Below are 12,430 nucleotides of genomic sequence, written 5' to 3' on the forward strand. Positions count from 1 at the left end.
AGCCAAATGACAGCAAGACCGTTGACAGCTGAAAAGAGCACAGAGGCAACAAACTGACTGCCACAAGCACATGGCTTCATACAAACAGTGAATGTTTAAAAAGCTTTTATTTCTTAGTACATCAAAAGAAGGCCCAAGGCATAACAAGGCTATGCCAGGATGCATATGATAGAAAACGCAACAAACAAGAAGAAAAAGCACCAAAGTGCCAGTCCAATAAGGATGGCAGCGCCACCACTTCACTAGTCATCTTGCATCATTTTAAACCTTCTTTTTAAAAGGCTACTCTTGCCTATTTCTATTGAGTGTGGCAATGAGTCAACAACAATTCAGAATTTTACAACACTTAAATCTTTGTAGTCATCTTCATGACATTCCAGCTTCTGTTAAGATTGATAGCAGTTCTAGTTATCAGACTAAAACATATGGAGATAGCTATCATACAACTTTTACTGAAGGCATCAATCGGGAACTTACTTGGATTTTAAAAGGACAGTGTCAAGACACTTAAAATTTATGCTCTTTTTCTTATTCAGTATCCTAAAACCTTAGCAGGGCCAGTGGAGGAAGAGAGAGGGCAATTAATCACATGCTCCCTGTTTGAGAGGCCCCCAAAACTTTCAGTATCTAAGTGAATGGTATTACAACCTGGCCATCAGGGTTGCCACTCACCCTAGTTTGGCCTGGGTTCCCCTCCATCCGTGGTGAGTAGGCTAAACCAAACCTGAGATGCTGTGACTCCACATGCCATGCCACAAACCTGGAGAAGGGAGGCAGGACCAGCCCCCAAGGACCAGGAGCCACCACTGCAGGGTGAGTATAGGGATGGCTAGCTCTACCCTCCCTACCCACCTTGGCCTTCATTTCTGGAATGGGAAAGCTGTTTCACATTTTTCCATGAGTGTCCAAAAATTTCTACGTGGCCCTGAAATTTAGGAGCTCAAAACAATTTGGTTCTCTTGCTAAAATACTCTCCTTCCATCACATCCACTCACACTGTTTATTATAAGATAGCCCATGACTAGAGTAGCAGTGAGCACTGAAGCATTTCTTCTGAAAAAGTAGGAAGACATACACAAGCTTTCCAAATAGGCATACAAACACAAAGCCAAATTTTGAATCGAAATATGATGCTGTTCCTTTTGTTTTCTTACTGTGGCTATTTGTAGATGCTCCCAGGTCTGAGATGGTTAAAAGGACAATGCAGCTCCTCTTTTATAATGCAAATCAATTTCTTTGCTGCTTAGTGCAAGACTGATTTGGGTGACTTAAAGACAAATAATGACTAGAAGACCTGAACTTGAGAAGTGCTGAGCAACCTGACCACCTAGTAAATTTGAAAATTATCAGCATCTCAAATTAGGCCCACAAAGATAACAGTTGAGTCAGGGTGCCTACAGATTAATAACTCACGTTATCTTTCTGCACTGAGAGAATTATTCATAAATATTTAGTCTCTAGTTTTCAGACCACATATTTAGTATCAGATATGGAAGACCTTTATTTTCGTGGTTTTTCCAATTTTTGTTGAAAAATTCCTGGATTTTAGCCAAGTTATTATTCTGTATTTATCAATTTTCACCCAAATTATTGATCACTCAAGTTCATGAAAATACTGACTAGGTTAAGAAAATTTAATAAATTACATCAGATGCATTTATTTTTATAATAAACCAAATTAAGAGTAAATTGCAGGCTATCTGTTAAAATAAGGCAATATAGTGGAATATACACCCATCTAGCCACATGCATGTGTATATATACACTCATCCCTCGCTATATGAGCGCAATTGGTTCCCAGCTTTCTGCTCGTAGGCGAAAACTCATAAGAGGTGCACTAAATTCCCATTAAAATACATGTAAAAATCTCTGATTCATTCCAAATGCTCGTAATTTGGCAGACTGGCAGCATGCGGTGATGCTTTTCAAAGGTAAGTGAACTGTGGGGGGGGTGGGGGTTGGAGAGGATTAAAGGCTGGAGGCAGTCTGGAGCCATGAGGGAGAGGGAGAGTTAAAACCTGGTGGTGGGTTGGGTCCATGGGGCGGAGAGGGGGTGGGGTCAGGCTGCTGCAGGTTGGGTCCATGGGGTGGGTTAAGACTGCTGCAGGTTAGGTCCATGGGGTGGGTGAGGGGGCTAAGGCAGCAGCAGTCTGTGTTTGAGAGGCCAGAAAGGCTTTAGGTTGCAGTGGGCTGGGTCCATGGGGCAGGCAGGGGGGCTTAAGGCTGCAGCAGGTTGGGTCTGCAGGGCCAATGGGGGGGCGGGGGGGTTCAGACTGCAGCAGGTTGGGTCTGTGAGGTGGGAGTTTACTCATGTAGTGAACAACGGTAGGTACATGTGTCCCGCGTTTTAGCGAGTACTCATAAGTAAAGTACTCATTTAACAAGGGATGAGTGTACTGGTAATGTACAAATCATGAAATTAAATTGCTTTTACTTTCAGTACCCTTACTTTCTGTTTGTTGCTTTTTTCCTATTCTCTTATTCTCCACCCAATATTAATTCAAATGTTTACCTAGAATTCCCATCCTTCCCTCCCCCACTGATTTGTACAGGCTTTTCAGTCTTTGTAAGGAAAACATGCATCTGTAGGGTTTAAACTGTAATCACTTACATTTATATTACTTTCAAGACCCTTTGTTTTAAGTTTATTTTTTTCAAACTTCCTGGCAATTTATCAGCATTTAACACAAAGAGAAATTCAGAAGCTGTCTTGCATAAAGACAATACTTGTGTACAAAAGAGAAGTTTTTACCCAAACATATAAAGTGTGTATATAAAATACAGCTTAAACAAACACAAATATAGCTATAGATATAAAAATGCAACTTAAAGATAATTTATTCCACAGTACATTTGTCATCTCACAAAACATGTGGAAATCAAGATACAATTTGTTTAATTTATGATGTTTAACCCATTCACCAGTGTGATATATTTTCAGAGATTCTACTTGCAAGAGAATATACCTTAACTTCTTAAACAAATATCTAGTACTACATATACCCAGACTTCATTCAGTTCATATTTTAAAAAAACACCACTAAGATTCAAGTCACTTTCACAAATGTTTTGAGAAGCCACCACAACCCATGATGATTTTAAAATAATTTAAGCTATGAAAAGATTTGAGAGCGCACTAGTTATAATAGATGGACATGAACAGCACCTGAAAGATAATGGAAGCTAAAAAAAATTTCCTGCAATTCACCTGGTCCAATAATTTTTTCAATACTGCTTTAAAAGCAATACAAAGAATTTGTGAAACTGACATTCATTAACCAAAATTAAAATGTCACAGCAAACTAAACTTACTGAGGAACTGTAAACTTTCCCATTAGAAATGTAACCTGGTGAAAGGGTTAACAATGGGGGAAAGCTGGTCAGTTTACAAATACTGAAGTAACTTCTTTATTTTCTTGCAAGCAATAGACAGTTGCAAGTCAAATGAAACACTCATAACAGTAACTTAAATGTCTGGTACTGGAAAGGTGCTGAGCATACAATAACTCCACAGATTATTGCAGGAAGCTCAGATGCTCAGGCGCTGCCTGTGTGATTTAGTAAAAACTAAGGAGTTTTTGGTACAATTGCCTCTGTACGTAGATGCACAGATTCTCAATAATTTCTGCTTATACATACAGTGACAGATACTGCCATGATGGCAATCATGCAGAAGTTCCACTGCACTTAAATTAGCAATACATTTATCCTATGTTCTGATTATGCATGACAAAGGAAGCCCTTGAGTTGGAGAGAGTTCTTTCCCATCAGATCAAAAGGTGACAGTCCTTTTGAACCTCTGTAATCCAGGATTCCTTCATTCAGCAACATCTGTGGTCTAACACTGGTGGTGAATCCATGGGTGCTACAGGACTGTAGCACGCATGAAAAAAACTGGCACCCAGCTCTCTCCTCCATCCCTATGCATGGACAATCTCATACTTAGTAACTCCTCCCCAAGCCTCACAGTATTTTTGAATGCTGCAAACAAGGTGATTTGTGATGTTCAAGCTCAGGGATAGCAGGAGAGGAGCAGGAGCACGGCATGCTCAGAAGAGGCGGCGGGGAGATGGGGGTTGTGATCCCAGCTGCAGAACCACCAGAGGTAGGACCTGCTACCAGGAGCTATGACCCTGGGCAGCAGCAGAGGGGCTGGTGCCTGAGGACTTGGGCCAGTGGTAGTGACCCGGGGTGGCAGCGGGGCCCCAAGTGTGGGGCAGCTATGCTGGGCATAAAGCCTAAGGGTGCCCCAGCTTCCCACACCCACAGAAACCTACAGGCACTCTGAACTGACCTCCCCTGATTTGGATATGTATATCGCTTGGCATGGATCTAGCCCTGAGAGTGCCAAGTTAGAGAGAGGTTTAACCTATATTACGTATAGATTATGTAAAGATGACCTGCTTGAGAAAGAGCTTAGGTAGTTTCCACTTATTGAAATTACACAGAAATAGTATGTCAGAGGATAACTGAAGTTTAGTTTCATATTATACCACAAATAAAATTGAGTCAGGGCAAATACTGAGCCAATGATACTCAGACATCAGTGGTTCAGGACCAAATTAGTGATAATATCCAACCAAAAGAGCCACAGTAGAGGGATTCATCATTTCAATTACTACAGTATTATACATTTCTATTGAAACAGTATGACGGAGAAATATTTAGAAATGTGTGTAATGCACACACATTACATATTATTCTCACAGCAAAATGATGAAGCATGATTTTTATATCAACTACAATTGGTGGCTAACATAGTAAAAGCATCCTGATTGGTTAATAACACAGCATTTTAATATCATGTGTAGCAAAGAGCCTCGGGAGATGCATTAAAGTGCCACTTGCAGCTCACAAGCATCAGTCTGATTATCACTGCTCTATTACTGTGGCACTGCATACCAAAACCAGCACAACTGGAGCTGTACCAGAAAGCTTCTATAGAAACCACCATTTGCTCCTGAAATGCTGTACTGCACACCTTATACAGATACATAGCTCCTCACCTTTTAAAGCAAGTCTACATGAGAGATGACATAAACCCATCAAAAAGTGATTCCATAATTACACCCACTTACACCTCCAAAACAGGGACCAATTGTTGCATAAAAACACATTACGTGGATTGTGTGTTAATGACAAATTTTAAGATATTGTCCAAATACTTTTGGCTCATTTCAAGAGATGTCAGGCTTTATGCTAAAATGCTAGAAGAGGGAATTCTGCAGTTCTTGCAGGACCCTAAAAATTATGTATCATCCTGAAAGAACCTCAAAAAAACAAAAAAAGAAAGAACCAACCAACTTTGTACGATCAAAGACTTACCTGAGTATTTACTCTCTGATGGTTGTTCTAACTCTCGGAAAGCACTATATTTGTCTCCATAATCTATCATGCATGAAATAAAAAAAGATCATGTCCATTACAGTATCATGAAATTGGGCTACAATCAGTTATGGTACAGACTAGATTGGCACAGATGCCATCATCTTGCAATTAATATTAACATTTCATATCATATTAACATTTCATATTAAACAATTCACATTAACATTTTACCATTGTGACAGACACTAGTGAAATGTGAACTAAATGTTAAATGAAATGCAGCGTTAACAATTCAACAGTTTTTGTTTACCTCCAAACACAGCTGCATTTTCAGAAGGCTTATCAACTGCAATTCCTTTAAACACAGCATATTTATCTGTTGAGGAAGGTGTTTTAGTACCAGGGAGTGGAATCAGCAAAGATGGGACACTGAACAAGGTAAAAAAAAAAAAAAAAAAAGCTCATGAATTTCCCCATAAACAATCTAATTTCTTTCATTATTTTAAGCAAACAAGATATTAGAAAGTGAAACAGCCTCTTATCAGGCTCTGTCTAAATTGTGTATATTCTCATACAAGTGTGTTCTATTAAACATACGATAAAGGACTTATTTGACTCCTGCATTTTTAAAATATTTTTATAAAGTGCATGTCACTTACAAAAGATCTGCAGCAGTGATAGCTTCATGTCAATCCCACTTATCTTACACTGGCCACTATATCATTGATATTCTATCAACATGACTCTAAGCCAAAATAGTAAATTCTCCACTCCCCTCACCCCCGAGAATAGAGATGCTTTAAGTGCACTAGTGCCTTAATTCTTACTTGTGACAGAATATGGGATTGAACTATTCCAGATATGCGTTGCTGAAGGTTTTAAGTCAGAAGAGAGCACACATATATATGTGAAAAAAAACACTGTGGCTTCATTAATCGTATTGTCCAAGACAGTTTGAGGGTATGCCTTCCTGATGGGGTAGAAATGGGTAAGAATCACAAGCTGCCTGAGAATTTGTTGTGTTTCCGTTTCTTCTGCTTCTGATTACATTTCACTGCATATTTGCTCCAATCTGAGCAAAGCATAATGTTTGAATAGCCACACAGTGAACATCACCAAGTTCAGGTAGCCACCAACATCAGGATTATGCATAATTACACGAACACGCACATGAAGATATTCTAATTTGAGTAGTTAAATTCCTATAATAACCTAATATTGTGCTAGAAATTCTTGAAATATTTTAAAACGTACTTAAAGAGCTTTGCTTTCTTCCCTACTTATCAGACCGTGGCAGTTCTGCAGAACAACATCCTTTACATATGAATGACTGCATTTTAACTCTAGTTTATGTCTGTTAATACCATAAACATTGAAAATATGAATGAATTTCTATGGCATTCTTTGGCCTGGAGCAAGAATCTTTCCAGAACCATTTAAATCTCCTTATCAGCATCCTGCAAGCTACACACAAACCCAACACTTGAAAGTGCATTCTAATGGTGGTCTGTGGGGCTTGCAGAATAAGAGACAGACCAGTGTCAAAAATGTAGCTTATGGCAATATAATTTAATTTCCCATCACTACCAGACTGTTAATATAACAGTTAATCAGGTGTACACTACAAATGGCTTTAAAAAAAAAATAAAAGCTCCATAAGCAATTAGACCATAGCTCATTCTAACATGCTGTATGAAACTGAATGCCTTTCTAACTGAATAAAGAGAACTGCTGTGGTGGAAAACACTGATTTCTCATGACCTTCCAATTACATAAGCTTAAACAAAATGGTGCTTACAGATTTGTAAATGCTTTTACAAAGACTTCCATTAACTGAATAATTTTATTAAATTGCAGAATGGTGCCTAACATAAAATAAGGACTAAATAAAACATGGAGCATCTTCAGATTAATGTAGTGTTACTGATTTAAACTAGCAAAATAGAATCCCTTTCATGAAAAACTGTGACTCAGACTGTAATTTTATGCCTGCTGCAGCTGAACAATTCATTCTAGTATCTTCCTCTGATGTCATTGTCAAGGAAGCAACCAATAATCACCTTGGAATTATTTGTTCTATCTACTTATCAGACCAACCATTTCAATACATACAGACAAAATATTTTTTTCCTAAAATTGATTAAAATTACGCAGGTGTGAAGAGCACACAATTTTGCATTGTGTAGTATGAGAAAACAAAGTTTAGGTACTTTCTGACCACAGCAAAGAAAAAGAAAAACTCATAAATTTCACCATAAACTCAAATTCGTGCTCCAGGACAAAGAATGCCATAAAAATTCATTCACATTTTCAGTGTCTATGGCATTAAATGACAAATTAGAATTAAAATGCAGTCATGCATATGTCAGGGATGTTATTGTACAGACTTTGTGACTGAAAGTCAGAACTGTGTGAAAGAATTCCAAGTCAAAAGCAGGAAGCTGTGTATAGTGCCTTCTATGCTCCACATTGAGGCATTCCAATTCTCTCATTTAAATAAGGGCTACGAAAATAGGAAAGGTGCTGAGCAAACACAATGCTTGTAAACCTACAAAATTTGAGTGTAACAGACTTTAACATAGGATTTCCAGGCACTCACAACAACTTAAAATAAAAATTGGCCAGACTGGACAGGATGAGAGCTACAAAAACTGTCCACTGAAGAGCCACAGCCATTTAAAAGAAAACTGTTTGACATGCTCTGTATGCATTTTGGGTGCTCATGGCCTGACCAAGCAACTGAAGTAAATGGGAGGTTTTCCATGTATCTCAGTAGACCCTGGATCAGATCTTCATTAACGAGGATCGCTAATTCTAAGTGCACAGCTTATTTGTCCCAATTCATTTTTGACGCCACAGGAATGACTGGACAGGCTTGCTGACTGGGGAGTGGGCAGTTGCCCTCAGGCCCAGCATTTAAAAGGACCTGGAGCTCCAGCCACTGTGGCTGCTGAAGTATCAACAGTGGCAGCTGAGACTCCAGGACCCTTTGAAATGCTGTGGAGCACTGTGCAGCTGCTCCACACAAGGCTCAGATTGAGTGTCGGGGGTGGGCAGGAATCTAGGGCTGACTACCCTAAGCCCTACCCTCTTCTGCCCTTCACCCCACCCCTTCTAGGGTGGGAGCTGGGTCCCCCCCTCCCATCTTGTCCATGGGCCCCACAGTGGCTGTCAGCACTGCTGTGAGTGGGTTGCTATATGCAAAGGTTTGCTCCTAAATGCATGGCATGATAGTCAGCGACAGAATACCTATTCTCATACATTTATATATAATTTATCTCAGCCTGATGAATGCAGTTCTAAAGAATGGCAAGTCATCTATAGTACGTTAAATGTCAGTTTGGATAAGCTGCAATTAAGATATCTGAAATGGCTGCTGAAAGAAACTGCCTGAGTCAAGATCAAGCGACGATATGAAATTATGGGTTAGAAACTAACACAGAGAAGTAAACATTTAATTGCTCAAAGAAGGATATTTAAGTTATTGAAAAAAATGCACAGATCTATTCCACCTGCTTCGGTGCTGAGAACTGGTTGCCTTGGAGGATCCAGCTCCCTCCCCTTGGAAATCAGTGAAAGCTTCATCGAGTGAGCCAGACTTTGAAGCATCCTGAAAATCCTGGAAGTCGTCTTCTTCCGGTTTTATGACCTGGATTGCAAAAAATCATGAGACACGCCCCCTCCCTTTGAGACAAGCAAACACATCACCTTGATGGTTAAAAAATATTTGGAACGGTTTTTGCCTACTCAACTACCCATGCACCTAACTACAAAAGTCTTACTATACAAATCAATAGTTAGAAAGGAACAGGCAAAGCCCTACAGAATGTTATCGAAATAAACCATTGAAATAGTAGGAGTGCACTACAAGAAACAAAAGATTTTTGTTCATTTCTATAATTCTGTAAAAAAAGCAAATTTAGTGTTGGAATAAAGGTACAAATTTACCAGTGACAAATATTCTTTATTCATTCACAAAACAAGCACAGCACCAGCATCTGCAGAAAAAGCTGCCTTATGCAGTCTAACAAATACGACTGACTGAGCCTTATATTGAAAGAGCTGCAGTTAGATGAGTGTTTACTCTGCAAAGGCACTGAGCCTTCAGCAAAAGCCCTGAAATGGCAGCAGTCATGCCAAGGGTTATTTTATTATGATGGGGTGGCACCTGTGCTTGAAAGGACTAGGGAAAGCAACTCATTTCACAAAGACCAGGAAACAGACAAGAATTAGACACTTGATTATGCAAAGCCTTTTGATGAGTTACTAGTACTATTTCAAATTACTGTTCAGTTAAATGGTTTGGTAACATGTGAGACCTCTGCATTTTACCAGAGAAATAATGAGCTGGATCCTGGATACTCTCTAAGCTTACAATTATGCTTCAGAATCCATTTTGTATGGAGTGATTAAAGAGATTTTGGTCCATAATTACCAGAAAGGACCACGATGTGTTGCAGAAGAGAGCTTAACAAATGTATGAACTTCTTGGTTAGAAAGTTCTCTGGTGGCTACTTAGAATATGCCTGGATCTCCCTCTTGATTGAAGTAGTACAGGAAAGAAAAGACACCTCCAGGCTGTCAGAGTGGTGAGCGGGTGAAAAAAATGGAACAGATCAAGGAGGAGACAGCTGTGAAAGTAGCAGCAAGATGGCAGTGCACCGTCTCACTGCAGCAGTAGAGCCTCATAGCATAAATGTGTCACCATTTAAGCACCTGGTCTTGCTGGAGTCACAGATTTGAGCCACTCTCATTCAACATGAGAAGTGCTGGTAAATGCCCTGCTATTTGCCATAGATGCTGTAGTTGCTGATATTCTACGCACCCTCCTCTTTACTGAGGAAAAAGAGAAAGAATATTCCAAAGTGGCACATGAGCACTTGGGGCTCAATTCATAAACAGACAATATTGTATATTGGGGTGCACAAAGTGTTGGGGGGCAGACCCCCTTGGCAGGGCATGAAATTTCATAAGGGGGGCACAGCACGATCTCATTACCGTTAATGTTTTTATGGCTATGTACTCACATTTATATACGTGAAAGTGGGTCTTTACCCACAAAAGCTTATGATCCAATATATGTTAGTCTCTAAGGTGCCACAGGACTTCTCATTGTTTTTGCGGATACAGGCTAACACGGCTACTCCTCTGATACTAGCAAAACAAACCAGCAGTCATGTAGCACTTGAAAGACTAGCAAAATAATTTTTTAGGTGATGAACTTTCAGATCAAGAAGTGGGTCTGTCCCGTTAAAGTTCATCACCTAATAAATTATTTTGTTAGTCTTCCAAGTGCTACATCGCTGCTGGTTTGCTTCCTCTGATATTTGTCACATTTATACACCAACTAATAAAGTTTTTATATTCTAAACGTTTATTTTCTTATATGTGCTGAAAGGTTGGGGTTTTTTTTCTATGAAAATAAGTGGAACTTCCATCAGCTTGGATTACATTAGACAGGTCAGGGTGGCCCTGCTAATTAGAGGGATGAAAAGCGGGCCTGACATAAAATGTTTGTTCACCCCGTTGTATATGAAAGAAGCAAACTTAATAGGAAGCACCAGAAACAAGGGGAAAGAGATCATATTATTACTTTAAATCACATGTCGTGCTGGACATGGCAACTACAGAACATTAAATGAACTAATATGGGACAAGATGTTTGTTGGTATAGAAGACCTATGCTGATAAACTCGTTCAGTTAAACTCAGATCTCACACTAGTAAAACAGCAAAAGTGAGAATGCATAAAGAAACAGCAATGTGGCTTACATGCTACAGCATTAGGGAGACGGTCCCTTAAGAAGGAGTACTGCAGAAAAGGATCAGGGGTCATAATGGACCACAAGTTAAATATGAGTTGGCAAAGAAACACTTTTGGGGGAGGGGAAAAAAAAAAGCAAACATTCTTGGCTATATTAGCAGTGATCTTGTAAACAAGACATGAGATGTAATTCTTCTGCTTCACTCTACTGATTAGGCCTCAGCTGGAGTCTTATGCCCTGTTCCAGGTGCCATATTTCAGAAAAGATGTAGACAAACTGGAGAAACTCCAAAGAAGAGAGCAACAAAAATTATTGTAGTGCTAGAAAACATAACCTACTGGGGAAAACTAAACACTCAGATTTTTTTCAATCTGGAAAAGAGAAGACAGAGGGAACAGGACATCAGTTTTCGAGTACATAAAAGGTTGCAAGGAAGAGGGAGAAAAATTGTTCTTCTTAACTGCTGGATAGGCCAAGGATGAAGGAGGATGAAATAGAGCATTTTACAATAACAAATAGGTCATCAAGAGCAGTGAAAACAATCCAAGAAGGAGAGTCTCAGGAGGTATAGCCGTGTTAATCTGTAACTAATCAAATACCAAGTATCGGAGGGGTAGCCGTGTTAGTCTGGATCTGTGTAGCCAGACAGAGTCTCCCCCTTACAAGCCAGCTTGCTCGTTGCCTCCCCCCACCGAGAAGCACACAGGTCACGGAAACGGCTGCTGACAGCACAGTCTTTGATGCCCTCATTGAGGCCCAGATATGCTAACTTATCGTGACCCTGAGAAGCAGAAAGTACAGCTAGAAGGCTAACAGGCCAGACTGTCAACATGGGGGGGGGACCCTCAAAAAATCACCCCAGCTGGCATTGATCAATATGATGCACACACACAATCACCCAGAAGGGGACGTGCCCCGCCCACACAAAAGAATGTCCTGTACTCCTAAATTGTTTATCTCTTGTCACAAGTGCAAACTAAGTAGAAATGCCCTTGTAACAAACTGGAGTCACAAAGACAGACCAGTATGATCTGGCACCATAGATAAGAAAGAGAATACGTAACCCAAAAGGGGTATAAAAGATGGGTCCAGCAGAACTCTAACTTTGAGTGCATCTCCACCAACTACCTGCTGGTCGGGTCAGGTGATTGCCTCCCGAGGTCCACAGCTGGGGACGCCCAACCTTGTATTCGTCTTTCCGCGGAATTGAGTAACCGATCCGGCTTGGCTACGCTGGTATCGAGAGACGCAGAGAGGGTAAGATACACCCATGCTAGGTCTCTGACTTTTTTTTGTGCACAGCTAAAGAATTAGAGCTCTGTAACTAGTATCAAGATA

General features: G+C 40.0%; 1 protein-coding gene across 7 annotated transcripts in view; it reads right to left on the reverse strand.

Annotated features, from left to right (window-relative positions):
- Nucleotides 1–12,430, reverse strand: part of SYNRG (synergin gamma) — a 78,128-nt gene that overhangs the window by 31,006 nt on the left and 34,692 nt on the right. For all 7 annotated transcript variants that reach the window (XR_012648197.1, XM_075014076.1, XM_075014075.1 and 4 more), the window contains 3 exons: nt 8,841–8,977; nt 5,639–5,757; nt 5,326–5,388 (listed from right to left, as the gene is read on the reverse strand). Coding sequence is in view for 6 of the 7 variants with exons in the window: in XM_075014076.1 (XP_074870177.1) it covers nt 5,326–5,388; nt 5,639–5,757; nt 8,841–8,977 (319 nt within the window). In the remaining variant the exon portion in view is untranslated. The remainder of the gene's footprint in view (nt 1–5,325; nt 5,389–5,638; nt 5,758–8,840; nt 8,978–12,430) is intronic.

The sequence above is a fragment of the Carettochelys insculpta genome, chromosome 19, assembly GCF_033958435.1.
Source record: "Carettochelys insculpta isolate YL-2023 chromosome 19, ASM3395843v1, whole genome shotgun sequence".
NCBI lineage: Eukaryota > Metazoa > Chordata > Testudines > Carettochelyidae > Carettochelys > Carettochelys insculpta.